The 13309-nt window shown below is 40.5% G+C and overlaps 1 protein-coding gene across 3 annotated transcripts in view; it reads right to left on the minus strand.

Annotated features, from left to right (window-relative positions):
* Nucleotides 1-11084: 11084 nt before the first annotated feature.
* MARCH3 (membrane associated ring-CH-type finger 3) overlaps nt 11085-13309 on the minus strand; it is an 80639-nt gene continuing 78414 nt past the window's right edge. For all 3 annotated transcript variants that reach the window (XM_027709056.1, XM_027709057.1, XM_027709055.1), the window contains one exon: nt 11085-11754. In XM_027709056.1, coding sequence (XP_027564857.1) covers nt 11596-11754 — 159 coding nt within the window. In that variant the 3' untranslated portion in view covers nt 11085-11595. The remainder of the gene's footprint in view (nt 11755-13309) is intronic.

Below are 13309 nucleotides of genomic sequence, written 5' to 3' on the forward strand. Positions count from 1 at the left end.
GTTTTTTGAATTTGTTTCTTTCTAGAACTGAGCTAAAAGTTGAATGACTCTTGAATACTTGAAACTGATAGGCTTTGAAGCGGAAGAAACATCTGTGTAAATTGAACAGTGGCTTTTGAGTTACAAAGATTTCTTCTGAATAATGAGTAGCGTTACTTCAGATTTGGAAAGTTAATTTTTAGAGCTTGAATATAGCTCTGCATAACTATCCATGCTTTGTCTTTCCTCACAGGTTAATTTTTACTGGACTGGTTTTTCACTACATCATACAATCTGAGCAGGTTAAACAAGCAGAACAGTAACATAAAGAAAAATTTGGAAGTACTGTAAATAGTTATCTTTGGTATAGTCTGATGTATTTTTCAATGCATGGCCAGAATTTCTGAAGTTGATTGGACTTTTTTTCTAGAATTAGTCTCATAGCAAACTTTATGGCTTTTTAACATGTCTTTCATCTTGGATAAGTTCCCTTTCCTGGTGAACAACATGGTGGCATTTCAGCCATGTGCCAGCAGAAGGTGAAGGGGGGGGATGGGCAAGGGTTATGCAGATAGATGAGCATTGTGTATCTAATTCTTAGGTCATGGTAGGAACCCTCCCGTATAATCAAATATTCTTGGTTATAGCTTTTATAGAACCTGTTTTTTGTCACCTGGATCGTGAACAGTGCTGTAACTGATCTGAATGTGTAGATAGGAGCTGCTACTTGAAACTGATGCCTGCTCAGCTGGTGCTAAGAAAAAAATCCAGGAGCCGTTAATTAGGGTGAGATAAGGAAAGGGTTTGATGTTACCACAACACACGCTGGCTGTGCCTGAGATGTTACATTTTATAACAATATCTGTCCAATCCCAAGTGTGTCCACCCTGTAACTTTTGGCCTGATCCACCCCCTGGTCCACACCCTGGAATTGGGTCTGGGGTGCATTTTGAGACCGTCTCCTCGTCAACCTTCATCATCTTCGGGGTACAGAGAGCACAGAGTTACCCAGTTCTTGACTCTGTCCTGTGGTTTAGACCAAGATACAAGCGTTCCCTAAACAGGACAGGCCTTGCCTTGACAAGAGACTAAACATTTCTGCTGGTAGGGCTGATATAGGGAGCATGGAATGGGGTAAGAGGGTTAAGGAATGTGTAAACTAAGGGGTGCTACAGGGAAGAGGGATAAGGGGCTGCTTTTAAGATCTACTTCCACTACTTATAAACTTATAAGGCTTACAAGAATTAGAAAAATAAAAAACCATTAGGGGCTTAAGGCATCAAAACTATAATTTTTTTTCTACAAGGAGGTCGTTTTACATGAATCTTGTTAATGCTGTGGTAAATCAGCACTCTTGTGATGGAAGACTGGAAGAAATATGGATTTTAGAAGACTTTTTTTTTTTTTGCTGTTACAAGAATTTCTGTAAACAAGCACAAAGGGTGTTGGGAAACACAACTGTCTGTTCTGTGGAGTGTGTGTGTTCACTCTGGCCTTTAGAGTGAAGCATCCTACCACAAGGTGGACATCTTGTTTTGCTTTTATTTTTAGGCAATACCACCACAAAACTTCCTACACTTCCCTGCAAGTTCCATAACTTCTGAAAGCACTTGATCAGAACTGTTTCTGTTCTCTTACTTTCTCCCCATCCTCACACACTGAAGTCCAGAGGTACATTTTGATGAGTGCAAGGTGGGGTGGACTGAAAAAAACCATCCTCAAGCTTGTGTAGGGGTGTGTATCTGGTGCCACTGTATGCGGCAAATACAAGTTTTTAATGGCAATTATTTTTCTTTCCTCCTCTGTCATGCAATGTCTAAGAGACCACTTGTTTCTGTTAGTTTAGGACTGCAAAGTGCACCACCTCAGCTGCTGTGGTTACTTCCATAATTACACCAACAGAGGTGGATTTGGTAAAGGTACCTGACCCCTGGAATATGAGCTCCTTGGCTTATGTGCAATGTTATGTGAAATGTTACGACCCACCCCAGGAAAAGGGGAGGGGGGAGTAACTCAGGTTTTTATCAATAATTCCCTTGGGGTGGATTAGAGTGAAACGACACTAAATAATCGGTGTCTGAAAACATATATTGGTAAGGTTTATTTCAACAATTTTGTATCAACAGGCATGCTAGCATTTTGGGTGTTGTCATACAACAATGCAACATATAGATAACCTTTGGGGGGGAGAAACTGCTTAGGGGAGAGAAAACCAGGATAAGAGTAAGGGAAAAGAAAAGCTGAAAGTGAAAAAGAAATGTGTATAGTCACCGCCCACGGAGTCCAGCGATGACACTTGGTAGTTGCCGCTTCCATGTCTGTCAGTTGAAGTCGTGGCCTTGATCTGCTGGGGGTGAAGGAGGGAAGTCCTCACACTCGAAGAAGTTATGAGTTATTATATCCATGGTTAGTGTCACGAGCCGTGTCTCGAGCCTCCAACCTCTCCCTGGGCCTGCGCAGAGTGTTTGAGTCTGGCCTGGTTCCCGCCTTTCAAGATTGGCGGGGGAGGGGTGGGGGGGGGGGGCCCGAATTGCCCATCAGAGGTATAAGGCAAAAGTCAAAAGCCTGCAAGCTCATCTCTTCACTGGAGGGAGGGGCAGGCCCAGCTGCCCATCAGAGGTATAATGCAAAAGTCAAAAGCCTGCAAACTCCTGGAATGCATAAATCATTAACCATTTCAGTCTCTGACAAATGTGTTCATGTTTTCTGGGAAAACATGAAAATTTAGTCAGGAAGTGAGCCAGAGAAGAAGCAAACAATATCCTAATTAGCTCTGTAGTCGCATTCAACTTGTGATTAAAATTTTGGGAGGTCTTTTTATTATTACTGTTACAGTAATATGTAAATGTTACTTTTAGGTACATTCAGCCCTTTCTAGAGTTGGCAAAGATACAAATTATCCTTGGTACTGATCTGTTATGCAGCTGACATAAGGTACAAATTCCATCATCGTGCACATGAAAACTCCTCAGTAATTTAATGCTTGAAATTAAATAAAACCACTTTGCCAGAAATGTATCTACTCAAATACAATCCTTCCTGTGGAAAACAGATTAAGAATTTATTGAGGAAACAAGTGATTTGTGCAGCACTAATATTGTACAATGGATACTCTTCCAGCAAGGTAAAGCATTCCTGGATGCTCATCCTATCTCTAAAAACTTTGATTTTTTGGTCTGTTTCACAGCAAAAACAGCAAACCTGTAAACTGCATTATTTGAGTTTATAGCGGTCATTATAAAAACCCCAGTGTAATCAAAATTGGTACAAATTAGTTCACAGTGTTGTTGACTGTAGCTTTGTGCTAAAAATTGTCTTTGACTTCTTTTTCTCTGCTGCATATACCTACATCATAATTGCCCAAGCTGACAGCACAATACAGACAGAGAAATTAATATGAAAATAATGTAAATACTTTTGTGTTCAATAGATACTAGTTATTAATTTATAAATTAAGCAATTTTAAAGGTTGGTCTTAGTTTAGTTTCTCCATGAAAATTTGTCTTATCACTGTAATTTATAGTAATTATAGTAATTCGAGGGTTCCTGGATTGAAAAGGATGTTTATTATCTGTGAAACAGTGCCTTTTATATGCATGCTGCACTGTAAGCAGTATAAGTACTTCAAAAAGGAAAAAAAAATACTGCTGCTTGTGCACAAAGGCCACATGGTAACTGACTATGAACTATTTTTCTCCAGGCAAAGAAAGCAAGTAGTTCATGGAGAATAAAAGCTTTGAAAGCCCTTGTCCAAAACAGGGACTGGTGATTTTTTTATAAAGGGAATGGAGGCTGTGTGTGATGGGTGTGAATGCTTATAATGCTTATAATCAGCCTTTCTGATTATATGATCATTTACCTTGAGGAAATGCTAGGACACTCATTTTTAATACTCGACTAGATCCATCACACGGTTGTGGCAAAAGTTAGTTATTTTATCTCAGGTTTGCTTAGTGTGCGTTTATTGCTCAGAGTCCTTTGCTCCTCTCCTAGTTTCTCTTTAGTGAGTTTGCATAAAAACAGGACTTTTTCTCTCTGTGATTAATCCCAAAGAAAGGTTCCATTTGAGAATTAATAAAGGAAGGCACATTTCAGCTTAATCTGATTGATTGATAGGATTTTCCTACAGTTAACAATTAACTCTTGGATGTGAATTTTCATAGAAAAGTTGTTTTGTACTTTTGTGAACAAAAAAAATTAAGGGCAAGCAAGTCTGACTTTCTCCATAAGTCATGGAATGAAACTGTAACATTGGTTTTCTCTGCAACTGCAGCATCTTGAATGTGGTGTGTTGTGTTGTTGCTCTTGGGCACGTTGTAGATAGAATGTCAACACTGATTCTGTATTTTGGCAAGTTTTATTGGGAAAGTATTTGGTATGCTTACAATAGAGTTGGAAGAAAACCACAATCAGTTCTATAACCTTTTGACACCAAAGAGAGGGAGAGAAATGTTTTGTAGCATTGCCACAAACAGGTGTAAGAGATTAATCAGTAAAAGATTTAAGAACTGAAAACAATTTAAGAACCTGAAGATGTACCTCTTTGATTTTTTTGAAAAGTCTGTCTTATGGGGAAATGCATGTGAACCTAAATTTGAGATGTGGAATAACACAATGGATAAGTGTGGTGTCATCTTCAGTACAGCTCTGTTCAGTATCTTTATTGATCCGGTCAAGGGGGTCAAGAGTTCCCTCAGTAAATTCACAGACAACACTAACTTGGGTGGGAGTGCTGATCTGCTGGAGGGCAGGAAGGCTCTGCAGAGGGATCTGGACAGGCTGGATTGATGGGATGAGGCCAACTGTGTGAGGTACAACAAGGGGAAGTGTCAGGTCACAACAACCCGCTGCAATGCCAGGCAAGGTTTGGACTGGATATTAGGAAAACTCATTCACTGAAAAGGTGGTCAGGCATTGAAACAGGCTGCCCAGGGAAGTGGTGGAATAATCATTCCTGGAAATGTTCAAAGAATCCGTGGATGTGGCACCTGGGGACACAGTTTGTGGTGAACGTGGCAGTGCTGGGTCAGTGGTTGGACTTGATGATCTGAGAGGTTTTTTTTCCAACCTTAATTATGTGATTCTATGATTTTGCATTGTCTAGTAGTTTTTAAAGATAGTTTTGAGTACCCTAAACCAGTATTTGGCAGTAAATAGGCAATACTGTTGCAAGGAAAGTGCTTGTTTAATTAACCAGTTCTGTGTTAAATGGAGCTTAGTCTCATAAAAAGTAACAGATAAAGATATTAAATAAATTCACAGTTATTTTTTTTAAAAGGGAGAGCTTCTTTAGCTCTTTTAGTGTGTGTGCCTCCCCCAGTACCTATTCTCATATCAATTTGTGATGGTATCCATTGTATCAAAGGCCAGTTGCACATTTTGGCTGCGAGTCCCTTTATGCACTGAATTGTCACATTGCCTTGTGTGACTTTGTACTGTGAAACTGGTGCACAGCTGTTTTCAATAAATGAAATGTAAATGACAGTTTGGGGGTCTCATTTTGGCAGAACTACGCAGCTGAGTAAAGAAAAAAATCACCACACCAAAACCTGAAGTATCTTTAATGTTGCTTGTATTGTGACTTTCTTCCAGCTGAACAGAAAGCTATGGAATTTCTAAATCTTTATGTAATAGGATAGATTAGTCTTGCTGGGGAAAAGACTGTGAAGAAGTAAAACTTCCTCACTTCGCATTGCACTCACCCCATTTATACTGAACCATAATAGGCTGCTTTTATCACCTGCAGTGTAAAATACTGATTTGAATACTGATGAGATACTTCTCCTTCTACATAAATTCTTACATGGAAGAATTGCCATGTAAATGGCAAGGCCAGCTGCATGAGAAGAAAGCTTAAAGTTGCTGAGAAGCAAACTAAATGATATTTAAAAAAAAAAAAAAGGAAAAAAGGTGGTCCATCATCCTTTCATTGTTTACCTTTTTTTTTTTTGCTTAGCTGGGAGCTCTTTAGGGATAGCATAACAAAGGTGTTATTGTACTGCCAGGAGCTTTGCTAGCTGTGGCTCCTGCTGCAGTTAATTTGGTCTTTCACATCTATTCAGACAAAAATGAGTGTTGCTGCTGCTGTAGGATATTTGCTGTAATGATCCAGTTTTAAAGAGGTTACTGGAATTTTGGACTTGGTGGGACAACAGCCTCAACCAGTGGAAGAAAAAGCAACTCTCATAAGGGAGATGCTTCTGTCTGTGAGTCTTTAGTCCTCCATACCCCCGTGATGCCCAGCGCAGAATGCCAAACAGACCATTGGCTTGTGCGCTGTAAACTCAACTTCAATCTCAAATTCAAACCCAAAAGGGGCAGTATCCCAAGGAGAAGACTCCAAGTTAACAATCTCTAATCAGCCACAGTAAGAGAGAGATTCCATGCTAACCTTCAAACTAGGCTCAAAAACCATTCCACAGATTCTGCAGATTCCTCCCCTGAGTCAATTTGGCACCATATTAAAAACAGCATCCTGCAATCCTCCGAAGAATCCTTAGGGTTCTCCCTCAAGAAGAACAAGGACTGGTTTGATGAAAACAATCAAGAAATCCAGGAATTGTTGAGGAAGAAGAGAATCACCCACCAAGCACACCTTGCACTGCCATCCTCTCACATAAGAAAAACAGCCTTTCGTCTTGCATGCAGCAAGCTCCAACAGAAACTCCGTGACATCCAGAACAAGTGGTGGATCGATCTAGCTGAAAAAACTCAACTATGCACAGATACAGGGGATCACAAAGGATTCTATGAGGCCCTGAAAACAGCATATGGGCCTACATATCAGGTACAAAGCCCTCTACTCAGTGCAGATGGTCAAACGCTTCTGACAGATAAAACCTCCATTCTGAATCGATGGTCTGAACGCTTTCAGACTCTTTTCAGTACCAACCGTGTAGTCCAAGACTCAGCAATTCAGTCCATCACACAACAACCGGTAAAGTATGAATTGGATACTGCCCCCACTTTAGGAGAAACTCTCAAGGCCATACAGCAGGTGAAAATCGGCAAGGCAGCTGGGGTTGATGGAATTCCACCCGAAGTCTGGAAACATGGGGGCCTTGCACTCCATGCCAAATTTCATGAGCTTGTGGTGCGCTGTTGGGAACTAGGCGAACTACCTTCAGACCTTCGTGATGCAGTCATCATCACCTTGTATAAGAAGAAAGGAATTAAATCAGATTGCTCAAATTACCGTGGTATTACTTTGCTCTCCATTGCTGGCAAAATCCTGGCAAGAATACTCTTGAACAGACTAATACCCGTTATAGCAGAAAAAATTCTAGCTGAAAGTCAGTGTGGTTTCAGAGCCAACAGGAGTACCACAGACATGATATTTGTTCTCAGACAACTGCAAGAGAAGTGTAGAGAACGGAACAAAGGTCTTTATGTAACCTTTGTTGACCTCACCAAGGCTTTCGATACTGTGAGCAGAAAAGGTCTGTGGCAGATTTTGGAACGTTTAGGTTGTCCCCCAAGTTCCTTAAAATGATCATCTCACTCCATGAGGATCAGCATGGCCAAGTCAGATATGGCAACACACTTTCTGACCCCTTTCTAATAATCAGTGGTGTGAAACAAGGCTGCGTTCTCGCTCCTACCCTATTCACAGTCTTTTTCAGCATGATGCTCCAAAGGGCCACGGCAGACCTCGGTGAGCAGGATGGTATCTACATTTTATAACGTACTGATGGAAGCCTATTCAACCTAAGGACACTGAAGGCCCACACCAAGACCTTAAACCATCTTGTCCGGGAGCTGCTTTACGCTGATGACGCCGCCCCTGTTGCCCACACAGAAGCAGCCCTGCAACGTTTAACATCCTGCTTTGCAGACGCTGCTGAGCTTTTTGGGCTGGAAGTCAGCTTAAAGAAGACAGAAGTTCTCCATCAACCTGCACCTCAGGAAGTCTCCCATCATCCCTACATCACCATCGGCCAATCAGAGGTCAAATCAGTCCAGCAGTTTAATTACCTAGGCAGCCTCATCTCCTTGGATGGTAAGATTGACGGGGAGATAGACAACAGGTTAGCAAAGGCATATAGAGCTTTCGGAAAGCTTCATAAGAGAGTATGGCGAAATAAACACCTGAAGAAAAGTACAAAGATCAGTGTTTACAGAGCCATTGTGCTGTCTACTCTCTTATACAGATCCGAATCATGGGTCATCTACCGCCAGCACCTGTGTCTCCTAGAACACTTCCATCAACGCTGCCTCCATACAATCCTAAACATCCACTGGTCAGATTATGTGACCAATACATCAGTTATGGAACAAGCAGCAGTCACACGTATTGAGGCCATGCTACTGAGAACACAGCTGCACTGGGCAGGGCACGTCTCCAGGATGAAGGACCACCGCCTCCCTAAGATCCTGCTTTATGGTGAACTTGCCACCAGCTGCTGCAAGAGAGGAGCCCCGAAGAAAAGATACAAGGACTCCCTGAAACAACATCTCACCCTTGGCCACATTGACCACCATAACTGGTGTACTCTGGCCTCCAATCGGGAGGCCTGGAGACACACCATCTATAATGCTGCTGATGCTTTTGAGAAAGCACACAGGCTCACCCTTGAGGAGAAAAGACAACGCAGAAAGAATCGTGCCTTGCAGAATATACCATCTAAGGAGTCTTTCTGCTGTGTCTTTTGCAACCGGACATGCCTTTCTTGTATTGGCCTTTTTAGCCACCAGCGGGCTTGTAACAAACATGGGTAGAGCCCTTCCCAAATCTTCATTCGCGAAGCCTGGCCATGATGAGTGAGTCTTTAGTTCAGAACAGAAGTGGGACTAATAAGTAATCTCCCAACTCCCTGTTTGATGGGGTTAATAGTGGGTCTATTAGCTCCCAGGATGGAGATATCAACTGGGAAAAGTTTCGGGTGTATCCTTGATGATAAGAAAGTCAGTACGCAGCCCTAATGGAGAAAACAAAGGCAGGCTGTAAAGTTGGTAGGCCTAGGATGTGGGAACTGCAATAAGGCCTTGAGCTTTGCCAAATGTATTGCCCATAGATCCTAGCCAATGTAAACGCTGTTGCTTGCTTACCTAAAATAAGGATACTGCTTGCTGCTAGCAAGGGCATGAGAAAATAAAGTAAGAAGACATCTTTCCTGCACATAACTGACTCCTTGTATCTTTATCGGCCGTCACGACTCTACACTGACACCTGTTCTTATGTTTTAGGAAAAACAAGGAAGAATACAAGTATGCTTTTTTCCATGGGTTTAATGCAACTGTAAGTGTGTGACTGGATCTTTTTCAACATTTATTTTTCCTCAAGAAAATACATGGGACACTGCTGCTATGATTTCACCAGCCACTTCTGCTATACTTCTGCATCAAGCACAGAAACTAAATTAGTAATGTATTTGCTAAACTGGACCATACTTTTCTCTCTGGCTGCTGCAGCGTGCCTTCTTCAGGTAAAATAAGCTGCCTTTAAACAAAAAGTAAAACTTGAAATATGAGCTGGGCCAGGTCACTGTGGTGACCTGTGTGCATATAACATGCAGCTTCATTTGAATAATTGCTTTTCTAGTTGCCACTTAATTCCATGTCATCCTAATTTTTTGCTTCACAAAACAAACCCAATAATAGTACTTGCTAAGAATAACACTTCTTTCATGGGCCAGCTTTCTGGGGCATCTCCCAAAGAAGCAAAAGGAGTAACGGTTCTGAAGAAAGCTTACCTGAAGCAAAGGTATAGGCATTAAAACCCTGTCTGACAGTGTCCTCATCCAGCTGGATCTGCTTTATTTCTGTGCCCAGCAGGTTCTCTTTTAACCTGGAACTCTGCTAAAGCGCAAGTTCAGTCTTCTACTCACATAGTTAAGTTACCTTTGGGAAGAGGGTTTATTAAAAAGAAAAGCACTACAGGTTTTAGGCTATCACAGAGTTTGTGATATCCATGTATTCAGTCTTGTATAGTTTTCTCTGGAAGAGAAGCACTTATTCATGGCCAAATGTGACCAACCTCTGACCTTATAATGAGTATAGATCCGCAGGTTTATGATTTTCCTACATGTCTTGCTTTGAAAGTAGTTTTATGTCAGAATGAGGCTATTATTGCTTTATATAGTTAGTTGATTTTTATATCCCCATGAAATTGACAGTTACAAAGAATATTGTTAAATAACATGCTTTCAGCTAGACTGGTCTACAGATAGAATAAAGAAGATAACAGATTTGGCTTTGTGTACTAGGCTTTTTTTCTCCCACAGAGCACACACAACATCAAATAAGTTCATGTCTGATGGTAAACACACATAATACCTTGAACTTTGAGTGACAAATTATTAGCCTTCCTGCTATGTCTTCGTTTTTGTTTTCAGTTCCTGCAGAGTTTGGAAAACAAAGCACAAGATGGCATTGCCATCTACATACATTTCTAAAAAATTAAAGGGGCTTTGTATCAAATTCTAGTTCTAGCAGCATTTGCTAGTAAAATTTTGTGTAATTATTTAAAATAAGTCTATCTACATAACTGTGTCTTCTGAGAGTAAAGAATTGTTGAAGAAATTTGGCATAAAATCAAGGGGAAATAGATAATATCATCCAGGAATAAGGTCTAGTCTTTACACTCCAAATTCAGTTTGGTCACCACAGTAAGCTCTGTATTAATTTTTTTTAAGAGATGCCTTAGTCATAGTGCTACCATGAGAGATCAGGGTTTCCATACACTCTGCTAAATCTACCTGTCAAGCTGAAAATTCTGCAGCTTTAAAATAATGCTATTTTTTATGCAAGACGAGTTCCTGGTTCCTAAAACTTGTCTGAGGAATCTCATTCATTAAGTATGCAAAGTTGTCCTTACAAAAGTAAGTCTTAGAGTTAAATTCAACTTGGTGTAAATGAAGAGTGAATTGTTTGAGTTGGAATTCACACCAGCAGAACATGCACTTCACTGAAGATTGTGGTGCCCGATTTGTTGCTTCTGCATGGAAAAAGTACTTTTTTTTTTTTTAATCCTGAGTGCTATGTACCATAATACTTTTGATAGGAAGATTACTGCAATTTGTGTAATTTCTCTCTTTTCCACATGCTGAATTTTTTACTGAAGAATGTTCCTATCCAACCTTCCCTGCCAAACAGAAAATAGAAGATATTTTTCTAATCACTTTACAGCATTTAAATAATATATAAGTTTGTAGAACTCATTACAGACAAAATTTAATAATCCAAATATTGGTATAATGGACCTGCAGCTAAAATTGAGGGAATGCCATTGCTGTACTTTTGGAAACAATGCAATATTGGTTACTGTCTAGCTACCTAAAGAAATAATACTGTAGGAATATGAAATTATAAAAACAAAGCACTTTTAAAACCTGTTGTGCATTGTTAATTGTCACCGTTTAATACTTTAAACAATAAAAAGAGATGATGCAAGAATTAACACAAATTTGTAGAATCCATACAGTACCTGCTAAATAAACAAGTTTGGCAGTTTAGCAAATATCATACGATTGCAGCATCCATGATTTGGATTGAAACAGTAGTTCAATCCTCTGCAAAGAATTTGGAGATGGGAATAGCACACTCCTGGGCTCTGGGCAGTGTCTGAGTTTAAGGAAAATATTCTTAGTGCCTGGCCCGTGTGCAGAACTGCCCAAATCAAACTATTGTCTCCTTTGAGTTCCTTTTGAGGGGCTGTAGGCCCAGCAGGGACTGCTGCTTGTGGGGCACCAGGGCAGACTTTGGGGTGAGCAGAATCACCCTCTGATTGGTCTGACGCCATTCGATGTAGAGCCTGCAGTAATACCTGAAGGACACCTGGGGAGAGAACAGAGATGGGTTCAGTCACTGTGCTCCTCCAAGGATTCAATGGGACTTAGGAGGAAGTGCCTTTGGGCATAACAAAAAATAAGCAGCCTAAGAGGCAAAAAGTGGTGAAAAGATGAGAACTACCCTGTAGGTGACTCGTGCCCCAAGTTGCCACAGCAGAGAAGGAAAGCAGCCTGTGCCTCACTTTCTTCTGTTGCCTACCTGTCCTTCCCCTTTTTCATAATATGAAAAAATCAGACATCCTGCCTCTGTCTTTCCCAAGAACTAGAGTTGTTGACAGACACAGTGAGAATAAGTTTAGGATGCTTTCATGCTGTGGTTTAAAGTGACAAACAGTGCAATTGGATGGATGGTGAAGGCCTGCAGGCACCTAAACTCTGTGCAGGGTCGTATGTTCTACCTTGTAATGCTTTATTGCTGAATGTATCAAAGTCAGGATTGCACAGAGGCAGCAAGATCAGTGTGAGCCATCTGACAATGTGTGTATCTCAATTTCTATTGTCTCTGAAGCTTTTTTATCAGCCAACCAATTTCAACCTTATTGTGGAAGAGAAACGCCTGACTGCTACAGATGCAAGATAGCTTGGCCCCATGTTTTTAAAAAGTAGTTTATTACTTATTTTAGTGACAGCCAGGTGTTGTGGGAGTTGTATTTGTGTGAGATGATGTACATGTGCAGTTTGAAAAAAAAACAACAAATAAACAAATTGTAAATTGGGTTGGGACCTTTGGGATGAAGTGTTCTTGAACTGTGGGCAGAAGGGACCCATGCAGTGAATGTATCCTTTCCTTGTTGCAAAAAGGTACTTTTAACTAAATAAATTGACCATTCAAAAACATCCTACAAGGGCTAAAAAAATATTTTGTTTTTGTTTTTTTTTAATTACACCTTTATACAGCTGTGTGCTGTTAATGAGGGAAACCTATAAAGCTTTTGTTTACTAAGCAGTTTGCCAAAGGCAGCTCTTCAAACAGATGAATTGATTTCTCACCTTTCATTCCCCTCTAGTCCCCCTGAAGGTAAAGCATCCTGCTTCTCCTTTCTGTGGAGCCTTGTATATGAAAGGAGAAATCTCTTGTAAAAAGACACTTCGTGTGGTGTATCAAGGAAGGTAAAAACACCCAATCATCTGCAAAGGTGGATGCCATGCAAAAGACAGTGACTGCTTCAGGAGAGTGAAGCCACAGTTTAGGCTGAATTTTCAAGTAGCATCACATGAGATTCTTTGAGTAAAGGTTGCATTGTTAAGCCAGGCTTTAACTGCTGAGTTATCACAAGATACCCTAGTTAAGTTTTTTTACAGAGGGTTCTTGCCTGGGGCAGTTTCCAAGTGATGTCAGCTACTGAATTTCAGCAGAGTCCCAGTTACTCACCCTAAATTGTTACACTGGATGAGAAACTTTTCAGATTCTGAAAGAAAGACTAGATTTTCTTGGATCCTTGACATGTTAAACTCCCTTCTTAGTCTCTTCAGTAAGACAGCAAGGGGGGTGTCTATGAGAAATAAAATAATCTGGTTTTATTATAAGTAAATTTATGTAA

The sequence above is a fragment of the Neopelma chrysocephalum genome, unplaced genomic scaffold, assembly GCF_003984885.1.
Source record: "Neopelma chrysocephalum unplaced genomic scaffold, ASM398488v2 Primary Assembly neopelma1_96684, whole genome shotgun sequence".
Lineage (NCBI taxonomy): Eukaryota > Metazoa > Chordata > Aves > Passeriformes > Pipridae > Neopelma > Neopelma chrysocephalum.